We start from the raw sequence: 24,336 nt of genomic DNA on the forward strand, positions 1-24,336 counted from the left end.
GGCCAGCCCTGCGCTGAGCTCCCAGAGGCGGGCAGCGTCCCGGCCAGCCCTGCGCTGTGGTGAGCTCCCAGAGGCGGGCAGCGTCCCGGCCAGCCCTGCGCTGTGGTGAGCTCCCAGAGGCGGGCAGCGTCCCGGCCAGCCCTGCGCTGTGGTGGTGGGACACAGGGAGCTGCAATGCCAGCTCAGCCCCTCCCCGTGGAGCAGGGGAACATGGATAAACATCCCAGGTGATGTGGATTCTTGCCTCCATGATGGGCCTGTCCTCGGGGTGGAGGCACCAGGCACCTGGCACTGCTCTGGGCTCCCACTACCAAGCAGCTGGTTGTGTTACATGATGTTGGAAAAGCCTGGACAGGAATTATACGCGGAGGTAAAGCTGTGTTCACATCAGGCTCTGGGTAGGTTTCTTCTTATTTTTTAAGTGAGAGGAAGGGAGATAGAGACAGATTCCCACATGTGCCCCAACCTGGATCCACCTGGCAACCCCCATCTGGGGCTGCTCACACCCAAGCTATTTTTAGCACCTGAGGCAGACACTCCACAGAGCCATCTCAGGACCTGGGGCAAGGCAATGAAATAAACCAAGCCATGGCTATGAAAGGGAAAGAGAGAGAAAGAGAGAAGGGGGAGTAGTAGATAGTCACTTCTCCTTTGTGGCCTCACCGGGAATTGAACCCAACTTCCACACGCTGAGTGGATGCTCTACCACTGAGCCAACCAGCCAGGGCCTCTGGTTAGGTTTCAAACCTGAACATCAGCCTTCAGAAACAAGGGCATCCCCAGAATAGTGTGAAAAACAGTCAAGATCACCTAGGACTAATATCTCACACCACTTGTGCCACTTAGCTGACCAGTGGCCCTGGCAGTGGCTGGTGTGTAGGTCACACTTATCACAGGTGCAACAGAAACAGGACTACAGGTACTGACTATCCCAGCTCTCCAGCCGAGTCATGGCTGACCAGGGGTCCTAGGCCAGGGATGGGAGGTGGGGCGCATCAAGGCCAGATGTCTAAGACCAGAGTCCACTCCCAACAAGTGATGGACAGGACAGAATGACACGAGATTAGTAACCATATATGGCTGTGTATTTCATACAGGCTCTGTACAAAATATTTACACACATCCTTTACAGAATAGTAAACCACCTGAAGGTAAAAAGATAATGTTCTTCTCATTGATGGGGCAAATCCTGATGTCAGCAAAGCTAAAAAACAATAAACTTGGCCCTGGCTGGTTGGCTCAGCAGTAGAGTGTTGACCCAGTGTGTGGAAGTCCCAGGTTCAATTCCCAGTCAGGGCACACAGGAGAAGCAAACCTCTCCCCTTCTCCCCTCTCTCTCACTCTTCCCCTCCCTTGGCCATGGCTCAGTTGAAGCAAGTTGGCCCCATGCACTGAGGATGGCTCCGTGGAGCCTCTGCCTCAGGTGCTAAAAATAGCTCGGTTCTGAGCATCGACCCAAGATGGGGATTGCTAGGTGGATCCTGGTCAGGTGCATTTGGGAGTCTGTCTCTGTATCTCCCCTCCACTCACTTAAAATTAAAAAATAAAATAAAATAAGTAAAACAAATGAACTTGCTCCTTCTTAGGCCACAACAGAAGCAAATGCCACTTGCTTCCTGGGTTCCAAAAGGCTGTGGACTTGGGACCCTGATCACGTGCACCTCCGTGCCTCATCAATTCCTTCACTATTCACAGGCTCGGGCGCTTGTGGCAGAGGCTGCTGCTGCTGTCCATGTATAATGACAAGAGGACAAACGTGCTGAGGGAGAAGACTGGGAGTAGCTGTCACGCCATCACTTCTGGACCCTGAAAGAATTTCCTTTGTCTTGATGTATCTTCTACTTTCTAGATCAACCCATTCACATCACACTCACCCCAAGTGGGACTCCTGCTATAGAGAATGACCTAACACTGAGAACTTTTGTTTTTGGCTTTAAAGTGCTGAGGGTAACTTAGTACAGATACCTCTCCTAACGCTCTGGGCTTGCCAGTGGCCTGGCATGCTAAATGCCCTCCACTCTGCACACGGTGGGCATGCAGGAAAGATGTGGAGGTCTGGGTACGGTAGGTAGAATGCTTCCAGCACGATCACAATAAAACACTCATCAAGACCAAAAAAAACCCCCCAAAACAAAAAACCCACACCAAAAAAACCCAAACTACCTGTCAAGACAGAACATTGCTGGAAAGAGACCAGGAAAATAAAAGCGCATGGCTGCTTAACACGATACACTGAGATTATATAAAGAAGCAAAGGCACTTTTCTTCCAGCCAGCGTTAATCCACAACAAACCTGGCTCCGCCCGCTACAGGAAAAGCCGTCCCAGGACTGAGTGCGCCAGCCCGTTCCCAAGGCCTGGAGGGCCGCAGGCAGTGTGGGGTCGGGAGCGGGGCGCCCAGGCTCGCATCCCAGCTTCAGGCTGCAGTCTGTCTGTCCCTCTCCGGGTGCTGAGCGTTTCACTGACATTTCCAACCAAGGAGGAGGAGAGACCAGCTACGGAGAGAGCTCAAACCCAGGAGACGGGCCAAGGCAGGGAGTGGTGCCCGACTGGAACAGGTGTGTGATGAGGGGAGCCAGAAAGGCGGATACACCCAGCTCCGGAAGTGGGGCTGTTGGAAACAGTGACCCTGGTTAAGTGAGATGATCAATGAGTGAGTGAAAAGGAAAACTTAAGGGTCTTCAAAGCTCAGCCTTCAGATAAGAACCATTTTTTTCCATGAAGGAACTATTATTTTTAAAAGTGAGAGTGCTTTACATGTTGGGTGTTATATAATTCTAAAAATAGTAAAAAAGTGTCTTTTATAAGCAACTCCACGCAGCTTGTGAAAGAGAGTAGGTAGCAAAAAAAAAAAAAAAAAGGCTAACCCAGTCCACGTCTGGGCCCTAACACCTAACATTCCTTCTTGCTCGACTGGAAAAGCCTGTGATGTCCAGGCCGAAGACCAGCAGGACTGACCCAGGGGCCGGGCCCCCACCGTCTGTGCCTGGCGCCCAGCGAACGGAGCTGCTGGAGGGAGGGCCGCCGGCCTTCTCTGCCCCCTGGCGTCCACTCCACCACCGACCCCTCGGGCAGTGACTCCTTCCCTCCGTCCAGTCTAAGCAGACAGACCAGGGGGAGCTGTGCGGGGGGCCCTCGGTGGCCCAGCTAACACAAGGCAGCCAAAGGGCCCCAGTGTCATGGCCGATGGCATCTGGGAGCTAAAAAAGCTACCTCCTCCGACAAGAGGAGGTGGAGAGCAGAGCCGCTCAGGAGCTGCCGTGAGGGCGAGCTCTGTGCCCGGGGCCCCCACGCCACACCGACTGCTCCCGGCCTGAGGCAGAGGCAGACCGTGGCCGGGCAGCGGCAGCTGGCAGGAATAGAAAACCCTGATAGAAACCCTTTTAATAAAGGCCAGGCCGCTGCCCAGGCACCCACGGAAGGACGTCGGGGGAAGAATGGCCTGGCCTTAGGGGAACAGCTGCAGCTGGAACTTGGGGGCCCACTCCAGGGCGCTCTTCACCACGGCCAGAGCAGCCGCCCCCAGGGCCACTGTCAGCCCCATCACCGCCAGCTTCACCAAGCGGTTGGCCCGCGGCTTGGTCAGGACCTCGTCTGTCCGCTCCTCAGTCCGCACCAGTCCCCGGAAGCGCTGGCGCAGCACCGCGTCCGGCTTCTGCTGGGCGGACGCCAGCTCAAAGTCCTTGAAGGTGGAGGCTGCCGTTCTGCAGAGGAGACGGAGAGGAGGAAACAGTATACAAGACACAGAAAAACTAGATGGAACAGGCTGAGGGCAGAGCCATCCATCGCTCAGAAAACTCCTGATAAAGATCCACTAAGACTGAAGTGGGCCTGGCCTGTGGTGGCGCAGGGGACAGAGTGCTGCCCCGGAACGCGGACAGTGCGGGTCCGATGCCCTGGGCTTGCCCGGTTCAAGGCACGTGTGAGAAGCAACCAATGAACAGCTGGAGTGAAGCAACTACTTCTTGTCCCCTCCCCCACACCCCTTTCTATAGAATCAATAATAAAATCTTAAAAAAAGACTACAGCAGGGGTTCTGCTGGCACAAGCTCAGCTCTCTAGAAACATCCCCCCCGCCCCCACTCAGACACCATCTTCCGTGGCTTCTGCTCGCTCACTCACACCCCCACTCCACCAGGGGCGTGGTCTCACCCACCTCTGGGCCTGCTGCTGGGCAGCGGCCTCCCGAGCGAGCTCCGACGGGGGAAACTGAACAAAGAGGTCGCCGGCTCTGCTGATCAGCGTCTCGTAGGGCAGGTCCTGAGGGATCTGGGACAGCAGGTGGTGGACGGAGGCCATGTCGCAGTCACAGTCCAGGACTTCCTCCTCTCGGTACAGCACGATCTGCGGACGGCAAGGCCTTGAATCAGGGATCAGAACATACAAGGCCCTGGTCACGTGCGTTTCATTCACCTCAGACATGAATTTAAACTGCTGACCGACAGGGCTCGCCCCCGAGGTTGGGCAAACTCTTGTACCCACCTAGGAAGTGATCATGTAAAGATCTGAGTGCTTGCCCACTGGGCCGCCCTTCCCGCTAGAGGCAAATGACCTGAGGAGGAGCAAGACTGACCCACTAAATGGACGAGCTTCTTTTAGGGGGAAGAAGAGGGGATTACTGGGAGATTCCTGGAGCTCCAGTGGAAAAAATGGTTCAAAACAGAAAGAATGGTCTTGCTCTCTTTAAATAGTAACGGAGAGTGGCTCTGAGCCCACCCCCACCCCCACTCCTGATGGTTCCCAGCCCTCTAAGAACTGCAGCGCCCCACCCTCCCAGCCACCTTGACTTTCTATCACAACCCCACACACACCCCTTTTCTTAAACCCAGGCTGGTAGTCTGTACAAGTTCCAGGAGATGTCAACGGGAACACGTACTTCCCAATGTGGGAGAGTGTTTTAAACGTTCAGAAGAATCATGCCTTAAGTCTGTTTATCTTTGTTCAACCCGCATTTCCCAGACTTCTTTTCACACAGAACACTGTTCCCCACGACAGTCCCTGCGGCCGCTGCACAGGACGGTGCCTAGACACTGCAGCTGGGCAGCGCCGTCTTCTGTATCTTTGCACAATCACCACTCTTCCCTCCAGGGGAAAGGGCCCAGCCGGAACGGGTGATGGGGAACCCGGCTGCTGGCTCACACCTGTACCTACCACAGCTGCAAAATAAATGGGCATCAGGGGGTGGCAGGCCAGGAAGAAGTCATATAACCGCACGACGTGCCTGAAGTCAGACAGGACATGCCCGAACCAGGTGATGAGCCAGCTGAGGGCAAAGATGGTCCCCACCTCGGCACTAGGAGCAAGGAGACCCAGCTGTTAGGTTGCCTGCCGGGCCACCCCTCCCCCTCCTCCGGGCCCTCTTTGCCCTTAGTGCTGTCAGCAGGGGCTCCTGGGAACTACGCTTTACCTAAGAAGTCAGCCTTTTCTCCTTACAAAACACCAAGGCTCTAAAATGTACCCACCATCATGACATTAACACTACAATAGGGTCCTGGTTGCCTTATTTCACTTGGTGTTCCCCTAAGGGTCAGCAAATGTCTACTACGGGAACAAGTGTCTATTTACAGAAAACTACCCCAGGCTTTCCTTTTGAGAAAGTCATACCCTTCTGGGGGGCACAGGCTTGAAAACACAACTCTATTAATTTTTTAGTTAACATGAGATTACTGAAACATCTTAAGACATAGCTATTAAAAAAAAAAAAAAAAGGCATTGTCCAAGGACACAGTCCCAGCTCCACAGAAGATAAAAGCAAGTGAGATCTGCAAAGAAGTGTTTCTTCTCCTTGGTAACTGGTAAATACCACCACCCACACATGGCCCTGCCCCCTTCTTGGCTCTTGGTCCTACACGACTCTGTCCTTCCCTTGTGGCAATAACCTCAAAGCCCACCTCTCCCCACTAGATGTAAATTCCTCAAGGACACGGACTGTCACGAGTCTCGTATCCCCAGGAAAGCATAACCCTTAAAAAGTGCTGCAAAAGCATTGACCTGGAATGCTGAGGTCGCTGGTTCAATACCCTGCACTTGCCTGGTCTAAGGCACATATGGGAGTTGAAGCTTCCTGCTCCTCCCCCCTTTCTCTCTTTCTCTCTCTCTCCTCTCAAAATGAATAAATTAAAAAAAATTTTTTTTAAAGTGCTGCAATGCTCTGTGTAGAACAGTCATCCAGATTGCTGGGACCCGAAAGGACCACTCAGTGGAACTTAACCCTAACCCACAGAAGATGACAGATGTGTGAGGGAAAACTAAGGCGGAGAAAGCTGAGGGGTATGTGTGTGTGTGTGTGCACACGTGTGCATGCAGACACATACATACCTCTGCATGAAGTCATGGAGCTCTGGGTTCACCTGGTCAATGATGGGCATCAGATAGTTTAAGATATGCTTGGTGTTGTCCATTGTTCGGTCCATGAAATCCCTGGAGAGAGACAATTCCATGAGCTTGATGAGACCACACCCTGCGGTCGGGATGGGGTGGGATGGGGCTCGGAGCAGTGACACCACTGACTGGAAAGCGGGCTGTGGTGTCGGCCTCGGGAGCGATGCCCGGCCTCCCCTGCCCCTCTGCGCCCGGGTACCTGAGGTGGTGGGTGGACAACTTCTCCACCAGTGGCGTGGCCAGCCTCCTCCCCACCACCAGCAGAAACGTGACGACGATGTCATGGTAGCCCTGGTAGTAGTGCAGCTGCGGGTTGCGCTCCAGGACGAGGAGGATGATGTCGATGAGCTCCTCCTGGAGCCCTTCTCTCTGCTCTCTGGGCATGCCTGGGGGGGGGGGGGACGCGCATGAGCACAGTGGCGGCCCAGCGACTCAGACGCTCAGGAGACAGACAGCAACGGATTTCCAGGGGAAAGTATTTAATGAAAGAAAACTTGCATCTTGGTAACACATACTGAGATCCACATGCAGTGTACAGAGAAGAGCCACCGCCTAGCAGCTGTGCAGTGGGGGAGTGGGCACCTTTCTACCCGGGTCAGCCCAGGTCCCACTGCCAGGAGGTGACTACTGGACACCCCGTGCCCCCTCGCGTGAGGCACTGACACAACTCAGCACCGCTTCTGTGCGGCTCCCATCCAGACTATACAGACCTAAAGCTAACACAGGGGATGCCAGACAGACTCAAATGGAGGAAATTTTATAAAATGACCGACCAGCCTGTCATAAAATACAAAGGAACTATTCTACATCAAAGGGGCTAAAGAGATAGGATACCTGAGTGGGAAATGCATGCATCTGTATTTCCTTTTCCTACAAAGGACATTCCTGCGATAAAGGGTAAAATCAGAATAAAATATGTAGATTAGACAACAGTATTTTTTAATGCTGCTACTGATGATGGTAAGTGTCCTGTGATTATATAAGGGCCTTGTTTATTAGGAAATACATCCTGAAATACTTAGGAACAAAGGGGCCCCACATCTGTAATTTATTCTCAAATAATTCAGAAAAAAATTTGTGAGTGATAAAAGAAAGCAAATACAGTGAGATGTTAGCATGTAAGAAAATCTCAGTAAAAAGTATGTACAGGGGATTCTCTGTCCTATTTTTGTAGCGTTTGTGTAGGTATAAAATCACATAAGTACAAACAAACAAAACTCCTACATGTTCCTCGCTAAAGCAAACTAAGTATCATAGGAAACACTGATCTCCTTGAGCCACAGATATGGCTGGAAACAGAGAGCCTGTCCTGGGAGCTGAGACACAGCTGGTTCTGGGTGGTCGTGAGCTCCCTCCGCTCCCCCGGCTTCCAGTATAAAGACACAAGCCCTGCCTCGCGAACTGCTTCAGAGTAACGGCACCAAGCACGGCTGTCCTACCCGTTCGCTTTCTCAGTTGAAAGCCGGTCCTGTGAGAGAAACCACTCGGGTGAGGGTCCAGACTAAACTGAACTAAAAGTGCAGGTGAGAGCAAAGCTCCTTTCTTGTCCATATTTACCCTGCCCCTTCTCAAAAGGGTGTACGCTAAAAGAAGAAAAAAGAAAATGAAGTAAAGCAAATACTATGGATAGGTTAAGTCACAACAGTAGTAACAGGAAAAATGAAACCCTGTTTGAACTTCCAGTATAAGAGCAGTCAGCTCAGCTCAGAAGAATATGAATGCAAAAAGAATGGGAAGCCATGTGGAGAGTTCAGCACATAACCGGAGGAGGAATAAAAGGTTTAGAGGGAAAGCAAGTTACCTAGGAGAAAAGTGGGGGGCATCTGTACTCGGTGGTCTCGTCCAGAGCGCAGGACGGGAGACCCCACCCCACACTCCTGTGCGCCAGCAGGAGGTGTGATAAGCTCTTTCAGCAGCTTCTCCTCACAAGCCACTGGTTTCACCCAGGCTGCACTTTCCTAAGACCTCCCACGAGTCCATGAACCCCTGCTGAGCAGCCACTGGCCCTGAGGTGGCCCGTGCCTCCTGCTCAGTGGCCCCTGGCACGAGTGGCAGCTGACCTCAGTTTGCAGCATAGCCTCTCTCAGGCGTCTCCAAGTCCAGCCTAGGCAGCTAGCTACCCACCACTGATCACTCTGTAGCTCCCACCAGGTGATCCCCGGCTGGGCATAGGGAGTGGCTGACCTGGGTCTGCACCAGAGCCCCTCCCAAGAGGCCCCAGAACCAATAAATGCAGTAGCCCGTTTCAGACCACGCTAGAGCACCACCCAATTGGCTCCTCCACCAATGACACACCCAAAGAGTGAACTGTGTAGACACAAGAACCATACTGAACTGAACCCCACTCTATGGGTCAGCCCTGCACAGTAGCTCCATCTGTGGCAGTCAGGGACAGTCCTCACAGCCAGGTGGCCGGAGGCTCAATCCCACCCAATGACGTGCCAAAGGTGGTCAAGGCTCAACTACAACAGAGGGGCACACACAAGGAGCAGCCCTGGAACACCTTGCTCAGGTGGCCGGGAGTCTGCACCTTGGACCCCACAGGACACGTACTACAAGGGGACTCTCCAAAACTGGAAGATGGAACAAATCCTCCAGATACACAGAAACACAGGCATCAAAAATAAGGAAACAGCAACAAAAACAGAAAAAACACTAAAAAAGAGAAAACGCTAGAAAAAACCTAAACAAAATAAAGGCAAACAATCTACCAGATACAGAGTTCAAAACACTGGTTATAAGGATGCTTAATGAAAGAACAGATTAACTCAATGAGAACTTCAACTGAGAGACAGAAACCATAGAAAAGAACCAGTCATAAATAAAGACTACAAAAATGAAAATCAAGAATATATTAGATAGAATCAATAGCAGATTAGATGCAGCAGAGACTCAAATTAGAGATTTGGAAGACAAGCAGAAAACATCCAATCAGAACAGCAAAAATTTTTTTTAATTAAAAAAACAACAACAAAAAACAAAAACAAAACAACAACAGGAGGAAAGTTTAAGGCAGTGGTCCCCAACCTTTTCTGGGCCACGGACCGGTTCAATGTCAGAAAATATTTTCACGGGCCGGCCTTTAGGGTGGGACGGATAAATGTATCACGTGACCGAGACAAGCATCAAGAGTGAGTCTTAGACGGATGTAACAGAGGGAATCTGGTCATTTTTTAAAAATAAAACATTGTTCAGACTTAAATATAAATAAAACGGAAATAATGTAAGTTATTTATTCTTTCTCTGTGGACTGGTACCAAATGGCCCACGGACCGGTACCAGTCCGCGGCCTGGGGCTTGGGACCACTGGTTTAAGGGACCTCTGGGACGGCATCCGCACAACAACACTCACATCACAGGTGTACCAGGAGAACGGAAAGCAAGGGATCAAAGATCTACTTGAAGAAATAATGAGGAAAAGCTTCCCTAACCTGGAGAAGGAAATAGACATGGAAGTCCAGGAAGCACAGAGTCCTAAACAAGATGCAACCAGAAAGGCCCACACCACGACACATCATAATTAAAATGCCAAAGACAAGACAAAGAGTTTTAAAAGCAGCAAGAGAAAAGCAGTTATCTACAAGGGAGCTCCCAAAGGACTGTCAGCTGATTTCTCAACAGAAACTTCGCAGGCCAGAAGGCACTGGCACCAAATCCTCAAAGTGATGAGAAGCAAGGACCTACAGCACGGGTCCCCAAACTTTTTACACAGGGGGCCAGTTCACTGTCCCTCAGACCGTTGGAGGGTCGGACTATAAAAATAACTATGACAAATCCCTATGCACACTGCACATATCTTATTTTAAAGTAAAAAAACAAAACAGGAACAAATATAATATATAAAATAAAGAACAAGTAAATCTAAATCAACAAACTGACCAGTATTTCAATGGGAACTATGGACCTGCTTTTGGCTAATGAGATGGTCAATGTCGGGTTCCATATTTGTCACTGCTAGCCGTAACAAATGTTATGACACGCTTCCGGAGGTGTGACGCATGCGTCCCGTGTCACCAGAAGTAGTACTATACATGAGCAACATGTGCTTTGTGGTGCCGCCACATACAGTACTTCAGGAGCGTGCATCCTGTGCTCTTCTCACTGACCACCAATGAAAGAGGTGCCCCTTCTGGAAGTGCGGCGGGGGCGGATAAATGGCCTCAGGGGGCCGCATGCGGCCCACAGGCTGTAGTTTGGGGACCCCTGACCTACAGCCAAGACAGCCAACCACAAGGCTGTCATTTAGAATCAAAGCTAAAAGAGCTTCCCAGGCAAGAAAAAGCTTAACGGAGTTCATCACCACCAACCAGTATTACATGAGATGTTAAAGGAACTTCTTTAAGAAGAGGAAGAAGAAAAAAACCCCAAAATATGAATAAAATGGTAATAACTACATATCGATTATTTATCAGTAACTATATACCCATGTCTTTTTTTTTTTTTTTTTTTGTATTTTTCTGAAGCTGGAAACAGGGAGAGACAGTCAGACAGACTCCCGCATGCGCCCGACCGGGATCCACCCGGCACGCCTACCAGGGGGCGATGCTCTGCCCACCAAGGGGCGATGCTCTGCCCCTCCGGGGCGTCGCTCTGTTGCTCTGTTGCGACCAGAGCCACTCTAGCGCCTGGGGCAGAGGCCAAGGAGCCATCTCCAGCGCCCAGGCCATCTTTGCTCCAATGGAGCCTTGGCTGCGGGAGGGGAAGAGAGAGACAGAGAGGAAGGAGAGGGGGAGGGGTGGAGAAGCAGATGGGCGCTTCTCCTGTGTGCCCTGGCCGGGACTCGAACTTGGAACTTCTGCACGCCAGGCTGACGCTCTACCACTGAGCCAACTGGCCAGGGCCCCCATGTCTTTTGACTGGAGCATTTAATCCATTTACATTTACTTTAATGTAAACTAAATGAAAAACAAGTGAAGCAACTACCAGTTAGCGCTTCTCTCTCTTTCCTACTACCTCACCCTCTTTCTTTTCCTCTCTCTATATAAAAGAAAAAAATCAGAACAGCAGGATAGGAAAGGAAGATCGGCCCATGGGCACGTTTTCATTAAAACCAAGTTAGAGCCTGACCAGGTGGTGGCGCAGTGGATAGAGCATCGGACTGGGATGCAGAAGGACCCAGGTTCGAGACCCCAAGGTCGCCAGCTTGAGCATGGGCTCATCTGGCTTGAGCAAAAAGCTCACCAGCTTGGACCCAGGGTTGCTGGCTCCAGCGAGGGGTTACTTGGTCTGCTGAAGGCCCGCGGTCAAGGCACATATGAGAAAGCAATCAATGAACAACTAAGAAGTCGCAACGCGCAACGAAAAACTAATGATTGATGCTTCTCATCTCTCTCCAGTCCTGTCTGTCTGTCCCTGTCTATCTCTGCCTCTGTAAAAAAAAAACAAAAACAAAAAAAACAAACAAACAAAAAAAAACAACCAAGTTAGATATATACAAATACTGAATCATTTTATTGTACGCCTGAAACTAATACAATGCTGTATATCAATATACCTCAATAAAAAAGATAAGTATGTAAGTACATAAAGTTAAAAAAAAAACCCAAGATGGTAGGCCACTGGCTACGCGAGAATCACAAGAACCTCTCCAGGGAGCAGAGATGCAAGCAGGAGGGAAGGCTCTCGAACAGACGGACTCCAGGCCAGAGCAGCACTCAGGAGAGCGCGGCCACGGGGTCAGAGCAGCACTCAGGAGAGCGCGGCCACGGGGTCAGAGCAGCACTCAGGAGAGCGTGGCCACGGGGTCAGAGCAGGGTTTTCAACCCGGTTCAGCTCACCGCACAGATAAGCGAATTACTCAAGTTCTACACACACCAAAAAACACACTTTTGCCTATCAGACAAAAAAAAAAAAAAGTATAACTTTGATTCATTCACATCAGACAGATATTGTTGTGTTGGCTGTTGTCATTTTTTTACATGACAAAATAAGGGACAAGAGGTCAGAGCCCCTGACTAAACAGTCAGAAGGTGCTTGTTTTAAAATAACTTTTCCCTCCTGGATATGGGCTTTATTTGGTGACTCTGGGGGAAGAGAGGGAGGGGCTGGGCTGGTGGGCGTGTGTGTGGGGGGCTTCTCAACTTGCTCTGTGATTTGTGCTCGCTGCCTGCAGGTAAGAAAGAACACAGAGCTGGAGGGAGAGGAGAGGAAAGGAAGGTCATGGAATGGCACTTTCTGTAGGGAAGGCAGGCAGGACGAGACAGGGGCTGGCGCGGGGGAAGGCAGCCTTCATGTGCTGAGACTACACCAGGGGCACTGCCTGATGTGGATGTCCCAGGCGACCTGCCCCACCCCAGCTCCTGGCCATACCTTCCTGCGCCCAGGAGGGGGATGAGGGTGTGCTCAGTGGTGGCACCCTCTGCCTCCAGGTCCCCTGCCTAGAACGGCTCACTCAGCCGGCCCTGAAGTCCCAGCCTGAGTCAGGAGGGCAGGAAGCAGGGTACAGGTGCAGGCAGGAGGACACGGTGCCCTTCCCTGCCCCTCCTGACTCTCCGCCCCTCCCTGGCTTCTGCTCCCCACGCCCAGCCGTCCTGCCAGCAGAGCGGACCGGACCGGACTACCACTGGCCATGGCATGAGTCAGTATGGCCCAGCTGCCTACAGCCACAGCCAAAGGCGGCCACTGTGGCTAAGTGGGCGACACCCCTGACACCGCACTCAGAAGACGGGTGCTACATGCAGGACACAGCCCCCACCCACCTGGCCAGTGCCCTGCTCACGAGTAACAGAGATAAGCCGCTGCATGACAGCTCCCGGTGTGGCCAGGTCCTCCACAAGTGCAGTTTACAGCCACCCAGCACCACCTTGGCACTGGGCAAGTTTCCCCGGGCCACTTCCTGAGGACACTGTCCAGTGTTTCTGGTGGGCTGAAGTCAAAGCAGATGAGCATGGCATCTGAATCAGGATGGGCCAGCGGCCGATGTGACCACAGCACAAGGAACCTGAAGTGTCCCACAGCCTGAGCTCACTGTGGGGCGCGTGCCTATCTCTAAGCTCGCGGTGCAGTCCCCAGACACAGCGGGGACACTGCTCCTGTGGGGGCATCCTTGGCAAACACCAGCGGCACCATCCTGCCGCACTCGGCGTCCCCTGCACCAAAATCTGGCAGCGGTCACTCTGCCCCTCGAGGTCCCTGCCCTTGCCCCCAGCCTCTTAAAAATTCTTGCGGTTGAAAATCCTGGGTTTGGAGAATCTTGTTCCTTTTAGTAAGTCTCTCTTCATGGCCCTAGTGGCGGAGCTGTCAAAGGACGATGAGCCTTGCTGCCCAATTTCCTTCAATATGAAATGCAGACAATGGTCATTCTACTTTTCATGGAATGGGGAGGCAATTTTAGGAACAGACTCTTTAAACATGGAGGGAATGGCCTCCCTGGTAGTCCAAGGACCTCAATATATGCCTATACAAGGTATCACTATACATCTAGTCAAACGGTCTGAACAGTTCTTGTTAGCACCACTTCCACACCAGGCTGCTCCCTACGGCCAGACCGACGGCGCTGGCCACCCTGCGCAGTCTCTCCTGTGGCTCTGGAAAGGGAGGGAAAACCTCTTTCATTTACCACCTCGAGGTCGGGAAAGTACTTTTGGCTCCGGCCTTCAGCGGGGGTCTGAGGGTGACCGAGTCAACGAAAGAATGACGCAGCAGACTGGGAGTAGATGTGAGGTCACACCGTGTGCAGGGACAGACACTCACGGGGACCGGCGAGCGTCAGCACAAGAAAGCAAGTGTCACTGGGACGGAAACCCAGGTCCCAAGGCCGAGAGGGCTGCTCACCGGGAGGGAACCGCCGTAGGGACCGCCGCACGTCCAGCAGCACCTGCTGGTAGTCCTTGCTCGTCTGCCGCAGGTCTTGCCCTGTGGGAGGAAAAGGAGCTCACTGAAGGAGTGTCTGGGGAGCCAGAGCAGGGGCACGACACTCTGGCATGACATCAAAGGCCTGGAGGACACACCCGTGTTCACCCGAAGAGAACATGACTCGAAATACATTTGGAGAGGAATACCGAGTTTAGTTCCAAACATGTTGTGTCACACAAGTCCTGATGACCATGAGTGGAGAGACCGCAGTGTCCAGGAGGAGACAGAGTAAGGTGGAAGGAGCAGCCCAGTGGCATCACTGGGAACTGCTCTGATTACAAAGTCCACATTGTAAAATGACAATATTCCCTTCTATAATATGCTTCTCAGGTTACTGCAGGGATCAAATGAGGTCATGAATATGGAAACCCCAGACACTGAAACCTCTAATATCTGTAAAGTCTAGGGGGCACTCAGCTGTTCAGAAAGGAGTTATTAAGATAATCTCATATAAAGAAGAACCTAAATGGCCCTGGTCAGCCTGCTCAGTGGATAGAGCATCAGCCCAGTGTATGGACGTCCCAAGTTCAATACCTGGTCAGGGCACACGAGAAGTGACCATATGCTTCTCTTTCCCCTTTTTCTCCACCTTTTCTCCCTCTTCCCCTCCCATAGTCAATGGTTCGAGCATCAGCCCCAGGCACTGAGGAAAGCTCGTTGGTCCAAGCGTCGGCCTCAGGCACTAAAAATAGCTTGGCTGATTCGAGCATTGGCCCTAGCCAGGGGTTGTCAGGTGGATCCTGGTTGGGGTGCATGTGGGAGTCCGTCTCTCTAGCTCCCCTCCTGTCACTTAAAAAAAAAGAAAAGAACCTAACCTCTCCTGATTCAGAAATTCTAAAACCAAGACACTGCAAACAGGAGACAGTACTTGTGCCCAATACAGTGTGAAAGTAAGGAGGCAGTCTTTAGCTGACATATATATATAATAAGTATATATTTCCCTCAACCCAAATTGAGTGTTGTATAACAAGTCTACACGTCCTTCACAAACTAAAATCAAAAGCCACCAGAGAAGCCTGTGCAGAACTTCCCTGCACAGACTCCATCTGACAAAGGTACGGGAAATCTGGAATCTGATAAAAGAACATCATCTCAGGAGTCAGAGCGTGAACGTGGCAATGCCTTTCCTTCCAACAAAAAGCTGACTTCTCCGAAGCGGCCAGTTTCGAAGACAGTAACAAGCGGCAGCTTTCCCACCTCCTGGGCGCACTAGGACTCCGTGAACTTCCGTTGGCAGAGGCTGTTTTAATCATCTCTAGTATTTGACACACAATAGGAGCACAACTAATATCTGCCAAACGAGGGCAAGAATGCCCAGCATCCAGACCTTTGCCACACGCACCGGGAAGACAGCAGATGTCTGCTGAGTGAATGCGTTCACTGCTCCAGTGCTTTTGCCTGTGTTCTGCACTGTCCTCCAAGGAGCACCTTTCACTGCACAGGCCTTGCACATTACTTATGTAACAGCTTTTCACAGAAGTACAGAATTCTATAATCCAAAACATTCATAGCATTTCCCAATAAAAACTCTTTTGTGTTTTTTTTTAAAGGTATTAGTTCTCCCTAAAGCCTAAATGTTTCTCAATATTGTAGTCCATCTACATCAGAATCAGGTGGAGTGTTTGTTAAAATACAGATTCCTGCAATTCCCATGTCTAAGGGAATACAGACTGTGATATGCATTCTCTTTATTTTAGGTTAAAAAGAGATTTAGTGACTGCACAGTCACTAAATTTGACATGAGAACCAGGAGACCTTTCTGGCAGCCCAGAAAGAAGGAAGCGGGCTGCCACAAGAACAGCGGAACCAGAACTGCCTCACCCACTCTCAGAGCCATGTGGAATATACCAAGAGGCACAAGGAAAGCACTGGAAAGGGAACAGGAAGAAAGGAAAAGGTTTTCCACGCTGGAAACGGTTTTCAATTAAAAAAAAAATTATTGTGATCACCCTTTCATGGTGCAGGTGTGGACGGAATGAATGGACTACTGGCTTGGGCTTTCTGGGAAGGTCACCAACAGTTCTGAAGTTGTCAGGAAGAGGGCGAGACCAGGCATCCGGGAAGGCGTGTTCCCGGTTCCGCACCTGCAGCTCAGGAGCCCACAGCACGGTCATGCAGAACATGCTGAGGACGCTCCATGGTGACGGAGACCTGGGCGTACCTGGCCAGGCCCCCTGGACTCCTTCCCGAAGCCCTGTGTGTCCTTTCTCAGCTCAAAGTTGAGCGCTGCTCTCCCGTTCATCAGCAGCCTCTGGAAAAGCAGGACTGGGATGTGCATTTTAAATAAACTCCTTACCTGGACGATAAAAGCTCCCTACATACCTACCTAATAAAAGCTCATTCCATTTTTGAATAAAATTCTACTTATCAGTTTGGCCTTGTTTTCAGTTGGCCCAGTTACATCCTCAGATGCTTTAGATTTACTCACCTCTGCTCGGTTTGACATTAGCATTACAATCAAGGTCCTGGAATTCTTTTTCCTGGCTTCCTAAGTAAGCTCTCCTGACAGCACCGCCCGCCCCCCTTACCTGAGATGGGAGGCGGGTCATTGGCGTCGACATTGAGGAGCTTGGGCCACACTTTTTGTCTGATCTCATCAGTCAGGAGCCCGCCTTCACTAATAGCCATGCGTCTAAGGGTAGCCACATCCGCGGGGTCACTGTTCAGAGCCTCGTTTATTTCAGCCACTTTCTTTATCCTTTTGTCGTTAAACACTGAAAACAAGGGGGAGTTGGGAGTCATTAGGCACATACTCAGCATGTGTACATTTTCTGTTCAGGGCCGAAACTCCTTATTTGGTCTAAGGTACAGGCAGGTATATTTAAAGCTAACCTACAGATACTTAATGAGCACATAATGTGCAAAACACTAAGGAGATATATATATATATATATATATATATATATATATATATATATATATATATATATATATATCATGTAAGAAACCAGCAAGGAATTACAATGATAACAAATGCTCAGTAAATTCAGGCATATCCAACAGTTACTGTTAATGTTTTCCTGGTAGAATGCCTGTTCTTTCTTAAAACTGAACACTGAAGCTTAATACTAAGTTTCAGAGTATTCATGTCTCTTAATATTATTTTTTCTGTTGTTTATAAAGAAAAAATATATATGTAGGCCACCAATATTCTATACTACATTTTTAAATAAAACCACAAAAGTTTCCATTACTGGTAAAACAGAAGAATTACAGAAATATCTTCAAAATCAGAATGTCGCCTGACCAGGCAGTGGCACAGTGGATAGAGCATCAGCCTGGGATGCGGAGGACCCAGGTTCGAGACCCCAAGGTTGCCAGCTTGAGCGTGAGCTCATCTGGCTTGAGCAAAAAGCTCACCAGCTTGGTTGGATCCAAAGTTGCTGGCTCAAGCAAGGGGTCACTCGGTATGCTGAAGGCCTGCGGTCAAGGCACATATGAGAAAGCAATCAATGAACAACTAAGGTGTCGCAACGAGAAACTGATGATTGATGCTTCTCATCTCTCTCCATTCCTGTCTGTCTGTCCCTATCTCTCTCTCCCTGTAAAAAAAAATAATAAAAGACTTCAAAATCAGAATGTCAAAGGGTATACTTGGGCCTCCAGTGTGGGTGGTAAGAGAGGCCTGATACTACACACAAAAGAACTGTTTCTTAACCAGCACAGTAATTGATGTGATCAGGGAGTAATGTTTTAAGCATCTGACACCCTTATGTGATAGTTTATTTATACACAGGCATTTTACTGTGTTTAAATTACTTTTTAGGAAATTGGTTGAGAATTTGTGATGGATGTTTATTTATCATGTGATAATTTTTCTATTTAAAATAATGGAGCCTGACCAGGCGGTGGCGCAGTGGATAGAGCGTTGGACTGGGATGCGGAGGACCCAGGTTTGAGACCCCGAGGTCGCCAGCTTGAGCGCGGGCTCATCTGGTTTGAGCAAAAGCTCACCAGCTTGAGCCCAAGGTCGCTGGCTCGAGCAAGGGGTTACTTGGTCTGCTGAAGGCCCGTGGTCAAGGCACATATGAGAAAGCAATCAATGAACAACTAAGGTCTTGCAATGCGCAATGAGAAACTGATGATTGATGCTTCTCATCTCTCTCCGTTCCTGTCTGTCTGTCCCTGTCTATCCCTCTCTCTGACTCTCTCTCTCTGTCTCTGTAAAAAAATAAATAAATAAATAAAATAATGGAGTAATAGGCTCGTAAGAGTTTTCATGCAGAATGTCTAATTTTAGGAAGGGCAAACACAAGAAAAGTCAAACAAGACACCATAAAAGAGCCGTCACAAAGCAGTGCAGTGCAATTACCAAAGAAAGGTATGTGCGACTCCAAGAGCTCGGAGCGCCGTGAGTCCGACTGCTCTGAGAAGGCGTTACTGAAGACTATCGTTTAAAAAGGAAAAAGGACACTTGGGCTGTTTCCAGATCTTCGCTATTGTGAACAATGCTGCCATAAACATGGGGTACAGCCCAAGTGTCCGTCAGTGGATGAGTGGATTAAAAAGCTTTGGTACATATATGCTATGGAATACTACTCAGCCATAAGAAATGATGACATCGGATCATTTATAGTAACATGGATGGACCTTGATAACGGAGTGAAATAAGTAAATCAGAAAAAACTAAGAACTATATGAATCCATACATAGATGGGACATAAAAATGAGACTCAGAGACATGGATAAGAATGTGATGGTAACGGGGGGGGGGGGGCACAAAGAAAACCAGATAGAAGGTGACGGAAGACAATTTGACTTTGGGTGAGGGGTATGCAACATAATCAAATGTCAAAATAATCTGGAGATGTTTTCTCTGAACATATGTACCCTGACTTATCAATGTCACTGCATTAAAATTAATAAAATAAATAAATAAAAAGAAAAAAGGATTTTAAGAGCCTGGGAAGAGGGAGAGGGAAGAAGAGAAGAGGCTCGGAGACAGGAAACACAGGCCCTTTCATTTAACAGTACACAGGCTCACTAAGCACAGTCCCGCAGCACACCCTAGGTGCAAGTCACCGGAGTTACGTAAGGTGGCAGGTAACACTAGAAGGTAGGTTAGGCTTTAGCAAAGACTGACATCGGAAGGTACATTAGGTTTAGAAGGGACACTAAGCAGCTTTCCTCAGTAATTTTCTATTCTGAGGGAACAGTCTGCAAATTGTTTCCATGAACAAATCTGCATATTATTAACCACATATGAAAGTTGGTACTAATGGTCCTGGTTACCTACTTACGAGACCTGTGACAGATAAATAACTGGTTTGGAGTAGCATGCCACTGGAGATGCAGGCAGGAACAGAGCACAGGTGACTTTTCACCTAGGTAAACTTACTCTCCTGGCTGGAGTATTATTTTCCCTGTTAACCTAGTAGGGTGACAACCTCTTTCAGTTTGTCTGAGAGATTCCTGGTTCACGCCCATAATCTTGGCATAATTGTTCATAGCAAATCCCTCCTGCCAACTGTACTTTCAAAAATGTCCCAGTTTGGATGCTAAATTAAATGGTTACTCTACCTAAAAATCATAAAAATTAAGTTCCAACTTCCTCTGTCAGCACGGCACCTAAATCTATCCATTCACTTATCAGTTCATCATTTAATGAATATCTAATTGTAATAAGCACTATACTGCTAGTAAAAAGATTGACTTGACTGCCTCCCAACTCTTGAGAGGCTCACAGTAGGGAGGGACACAAACAATTATTATACATGCTATCACAGAATCATGAAAAATTATGAAAATCCATGCCCTGGCAGGGTAGCTCAATTGGTTAGAGTGTCATTCTAATACACCAAAGTTGAGGGTTCAATCCCCAGTCAGGGCACATACAAGAATCAAAACCACTGAATGCATAAATAGGTGGAACAAACTGATCTCTCTCTCTCAAGTTAACTTAAAAAAAAAGTAATAAAAAACTTAAAAAGGAAAACTTTGCACATGGAAGAGTCGTTAAAGGGAGAGCATTCCAGAGAGAAGAAAGAATGCGTACAAAGACTTGGTCACATGAAGGAAGCATTATGTCCAGAAAACACAGGTCATTCTGTAACGCTGGCAGATTAGGGAGAGGGAGAGGACAGAGCTGGAAGGGCTGCAGGAAATGTGGCTTACGGAAGAGTCGGGGCGGGTTATATCCTGTGAGGAGTCCAGGTTTTAGCCTACTTTCAAGGAAAGACAGAGAGGGATTTTTATTCGGGTTAAAGGGCTACCCTTTGGAAGAGAAATCTGTATGTTTTCCAAGAGGGATCGCAGACACACAGGACACAGAGAAGAGTTTTTGTATAGCATAGACTGAGACAAAATATGAGCAGGAATCGAATTAGTTTCTAAAAAAGAATATAAAGTCCTAGATAGCCTGCATTTTTTTTTTTTTTACTTAGAGATTCTTCATATTTGCCACACATCATAAATTAAGACCACTTAAATAGTAATATGAAAGCTGCCTGAGGTAAGCTGACATTTAAAAATCATTAACCTACTTGCTGAGAGTGTGTGAATACGTGGGCTTGGCATAAAAGCCCACATTTCATCAGGAGGTAGTGTATCCATAATCCCGATTCCCTTGAATCCCCTCTTCTCCGATTCCTTCTTGCCCCACTTATAAGAGAGATGTATTTATTTACATATTCCAAAGTCGATCCCTTCCAAATTCCTTTACAGGAAGAGGTCTTGGCTATGACAACCATGACAGAATGAAGTGATTATCCTACAGCTGGCTGCAAAATATAAGACACTACTATAAATAAATCCCTGGTGCCTGAAAAGCAACTCAGTGGACACAGGAAAAAAAAAAAAATGACACAGGCACTCCTTGGCCTGCTCCCCATTAAATGATCATTTTAATACAGGGCACTGAAGCAGCAGTTCTCAAGAGTTCAGCTAAAGATGGTCAAAACCGCTCCTGTCTCAAACCTTTGCCAATCCTGGCTACAGAACCCGGGCAAAGAGCTCTGCCTCCTCAGAGCCACAGCTATCTCCAAAAGCACCCGACTTGAGGGACCGTATCTACAGGGCAAAGATAATGATTAAAGATGAACGCTAGCTATGCTTCCTCTAAAAGTTGTCCCGTATCAGCAAGATATATATATATAAATTAGTGATTCATATCAGGGGAAAGATCTACATACTTAATATCATCTTATGTGAGAGCAAAAACTTCCATACTTATTTGGTTTAAGCTCACGTGTCAAGAAAGCTTTGTAGTCTTTAAATAGAAGTTAAACCCAAACTAAGCAATGCTATATAGCCTTAATCAAAACAATGGAACAGAGAAAGCAAGCGCCCCTCAGACAAATACCACTCAACCTTGAACATCTGATGTTGATACTGAAAATTAACTCAAAATTTTATGCTTGAACTGCACATCTGTACTGGGGGAGACAGTGGGAGAGGAAAACTATACCTTTTTCTGAGTGAAGTTCCTATTAAAACACTGCTTTACCCCGACAATGAAGAAAAAATATTCTAGAGAGTAAACCAATCTGATCACAAACTCTACAAAGGAGAACCTCTAGTGTTATTAGTAACTTTGTCAATTGTCCAATAGGATTAAAACCATACAAGAACAAACCACCCACCTCCCCAAATACTTTTAAGTAACTCCTTTCAACTAGAGAAGAAAAACCAAAGAAATGGGAGGTCAAGTCTCAAACCCGAGGCACGGTTGTGCTACAACAGGCCACTAGACTCATACCACTTGGGGCACTGACTTATTGTGCCAGGACAGATGTCATACAAACACCAGCAAAGGGTTACAAGGCCGAAGGGCCCAGGGAAGTAACACGGTGAGTGAGCTCCACGGCCACCCAGGACTAGAATGAAAGAAAAGCAAGATAACGGAAACTGAGCCCAAAGCAACAGGACGTGGGGACCGTGTATTTCCTCAAAACATGTGGTTTGAAAACATGTCAATTGGTTCTACTACGACACTCCATACATTACAGGATGGGAACATGCGAAAGCTACTTGAGTCTTCCCCAGAGGAAAAAGAAATGATTTGATTTGGTACAGAGTATGAAACATCAACAATTCTAACTGTCATGTCTTAAGTACTGTAGATGTAAAACACATTCGAAAAGTGCACAACGAAACCATGGTTTCATAGAAATAATTGCTTAGGATGCAACAGTATAAAAAATGTTTAAATCGCTTTTTATATCATTGAATAACATTAAAACAGGCGGGCCAGGACGGAGACACAAAGTAGGTTAGAGTCTTGCGAGGAGCTGCGGAGAGTGGGGAAGGGGAAGTGACGGGCTCTCTTTTTTGAGTATTAATGTGCCGGGGTGAGACAATGGTGGTGCTTGCACAACCCCCCGGAAGTGCTAAGAACCACTGAGCCGTACGCTTTACAAGGCTTGCATTTCACAGTAATTAAAAGCACTGGGTGGTCACGCACCCCAGGTAAACAGAGACGGCGGCAGATGAATGAAGTGTGGGCATCTGCCCGACAGCGCGGGCGGCGGCACCGCGCGTCTGCGGACGTGGCGGGACAGTCTCAGGCCGGGGCCGAGGCTCGGCCTCGGTTCTCAGGGGCCCGGTTTTCCCTCTGCAGACGGGACGGGCCGGGACGGGCCGGGCCGGGGCGCAGCGTCCCCGCCCCGTCCTTTCCCGCCCGGGGACGCGGGCTCCGCCACCGCGGCTCCACTGGTCCCCCCGGCACCTCCCCGGGTGCCTCTTCCTCCCGAGTCGTCCCGACCCGCCGCCCTGTGCGCGCCCCACACGGCCCGCCGGGCGCCGCCTGCGCCGGGGCCGCTCCGCCGACAGCTGTCCCCAAGCTCCTAGGGTCGCCCCTGTCCCTCAGGCCGCCTTCGCAGGCCACCCCGAGACGCCCCGGCTGGTCTCCGTACCTGCCTTCTCCGCGCCGCCGTCCCAGCGACTGGAGGTGGGGCCGTCGCCCTGCGCACTCCGGGAGGCCATGTTCCGGGGGCCCGGGACGGGACCCGAGCCCCGGCTGGTGGCGGAGCGGGGAGAAGACGCGGCCGCTGCCGCGGACCAGCGCCCGCACCGCCCCCCAGGTTCGGCTCGGTCGCCGGCTGCGCGCAGGCGCGTGGACATCCCTGCAATGGCCCCGCCCCCGCGCCGACACGTGACCGTTCGCTACGCGGGGGCGAGCGGCGGTATCCGAGCACGCGCGCAGGCGCGTTAAACCTGGGGGGGGGGGGGGGGCAGCGCAGGGAGCGCGCCAGGGAGGGTCCAGCCTGAAGTGTCAAGCGCGGCGCTATTGTTCGGGATCATTTTTCTTTTTTGTAAAGTGATCCTGATAAAGGTACTGAGCTCAGAGTTATTGGCAAAGTGCTTACAATACTACAAAGCATCTAGTAACTAGTCCACATTTGAAGCTGTTTTTGTTTACTAAGGATTTTACTTCCTGTCACCCTATTTGGCAACTTTCAGGGTTTCATCAGAACCCTTGTATATGGCTCCGCAGGTTGTCCACTGTACAACGCCAGGAGGCGCCAATCACACAGACGATTATGTGACTAGTGTCCTGCCCCATCCCCCGCCCCTTTAAGGTGTACAAAACTGGCCACTCATTCAAAATGAGCATTTGTCCTATCAGTTCTTTGATCACTTTCTCATTTCTGATGACAGTCCTTTCTCTCCGGATTGGCCACCCATTCCGTCGGCCACACCCCCACTGTTGTGGACAGGAACTGCTCCACCCCGCAAGTTCCCACGATTCTGGTTGCTGAATAACTCCTACCAAAGCAGTCCTTTCTTCTCCCAAACAAGACCTCCAGCCCGCTTGGCTTACCACTGGCCCCACTTGGTTTCATAAGCCCATCCTGTTCAATCCAAGTCCCATGGTCATTGTAAGTCCTTTTTAAAAAGGCCCTCTGAGTAACTTTCATGAGCAGAAAAAATTACTTTGAGGTTAATTTGATTTTTAAAATAATCAATTTATTAAACTTAGAAACCCCCAAATCGTTTTCTTAATTTCAACTGACAAATTTCACAATTCCATTCATAAATCTAGTAAATTTTAACAATCACGTCTTTGGCCCCATTAATAAACTTGGTTAAATTCCTTTGAAGATTTGAAATTGCATTTATAAATTTAATAATTCACTTTCCTTTTTTAAGTGTCATTTTTCTA

General features: G+C 49.2%; 2 protein-coding genes and 1 pseudogene across 2 annotated transcripts in view; 1 reads left to right on the top strand and 2 right to left on the bottom strand.

Moving 5' to 3' along the window:
- Nucleotides 1-2,836, top strand: part of RBCK1 (RANBP2-type and C3HC4-type zinc finger containing 1) — a 23,059-nt gene extending 20,223 nt beyond the window's left edge. Inside the window, exon 14 of the transcript XR_010726196.1 lies at nt 28-2,836. The gene's annotated coding sequence lies outside the window, so the exon portion shown is untranslated. The remainder of the gene's footprint in view (nt 1-27) is intronic.
- Nucleotides 1,068-23,282, bottom strand: TBC1D20 (TBC1 domain family member 20). Its single transcript, XM_066236848.1, has 8 exons — nt 23,087-23,282; nt 16,763-16,948; nt 14,154-14,234; nt 6,580-6,766; nt 6,318-6,419; nt 5,151-5,292; nt 4,156-4,343; nt 1,068-3,703 (listed from the first exon to the last, which is right to left on the bottom strand). Exons 1-8 carry the CDS (start codon nt 23,154-23,156, stop codon nt 3,448-3,450), a joined length of 1,212 nt encoding a protein of 403 aa, XP_066092945.1. The 5' UTR covers nt 23,157-23,282; the 3' UTR covers nt 1,068-3,447.
- LOC136308413 (rho-related GTP-binding protein RhoN pseudogene) lies at nt 12,295-13,934 on the bottom strand (annotated as a pseudogene).
- Nucleotides 23,283-24,336: the final 1,054 nt, after the last annotated feature.

Source organism: Saccopteryx bilineata, chromosome 6, assembly GCF_036850765.1.
Source record: "Saccopteryx bilineata isolate mSacBil1 chromosome 6, mSacBil1_pri_phased_curated, whole genome shotgun sequence".
NCBI classification, from domain to species: Eukaryota; Metazoa; Chordata; class Mammalia; order Chiroptera; family Emballonuridae; genus Saccopteryx; species Saccopteryx bilineata.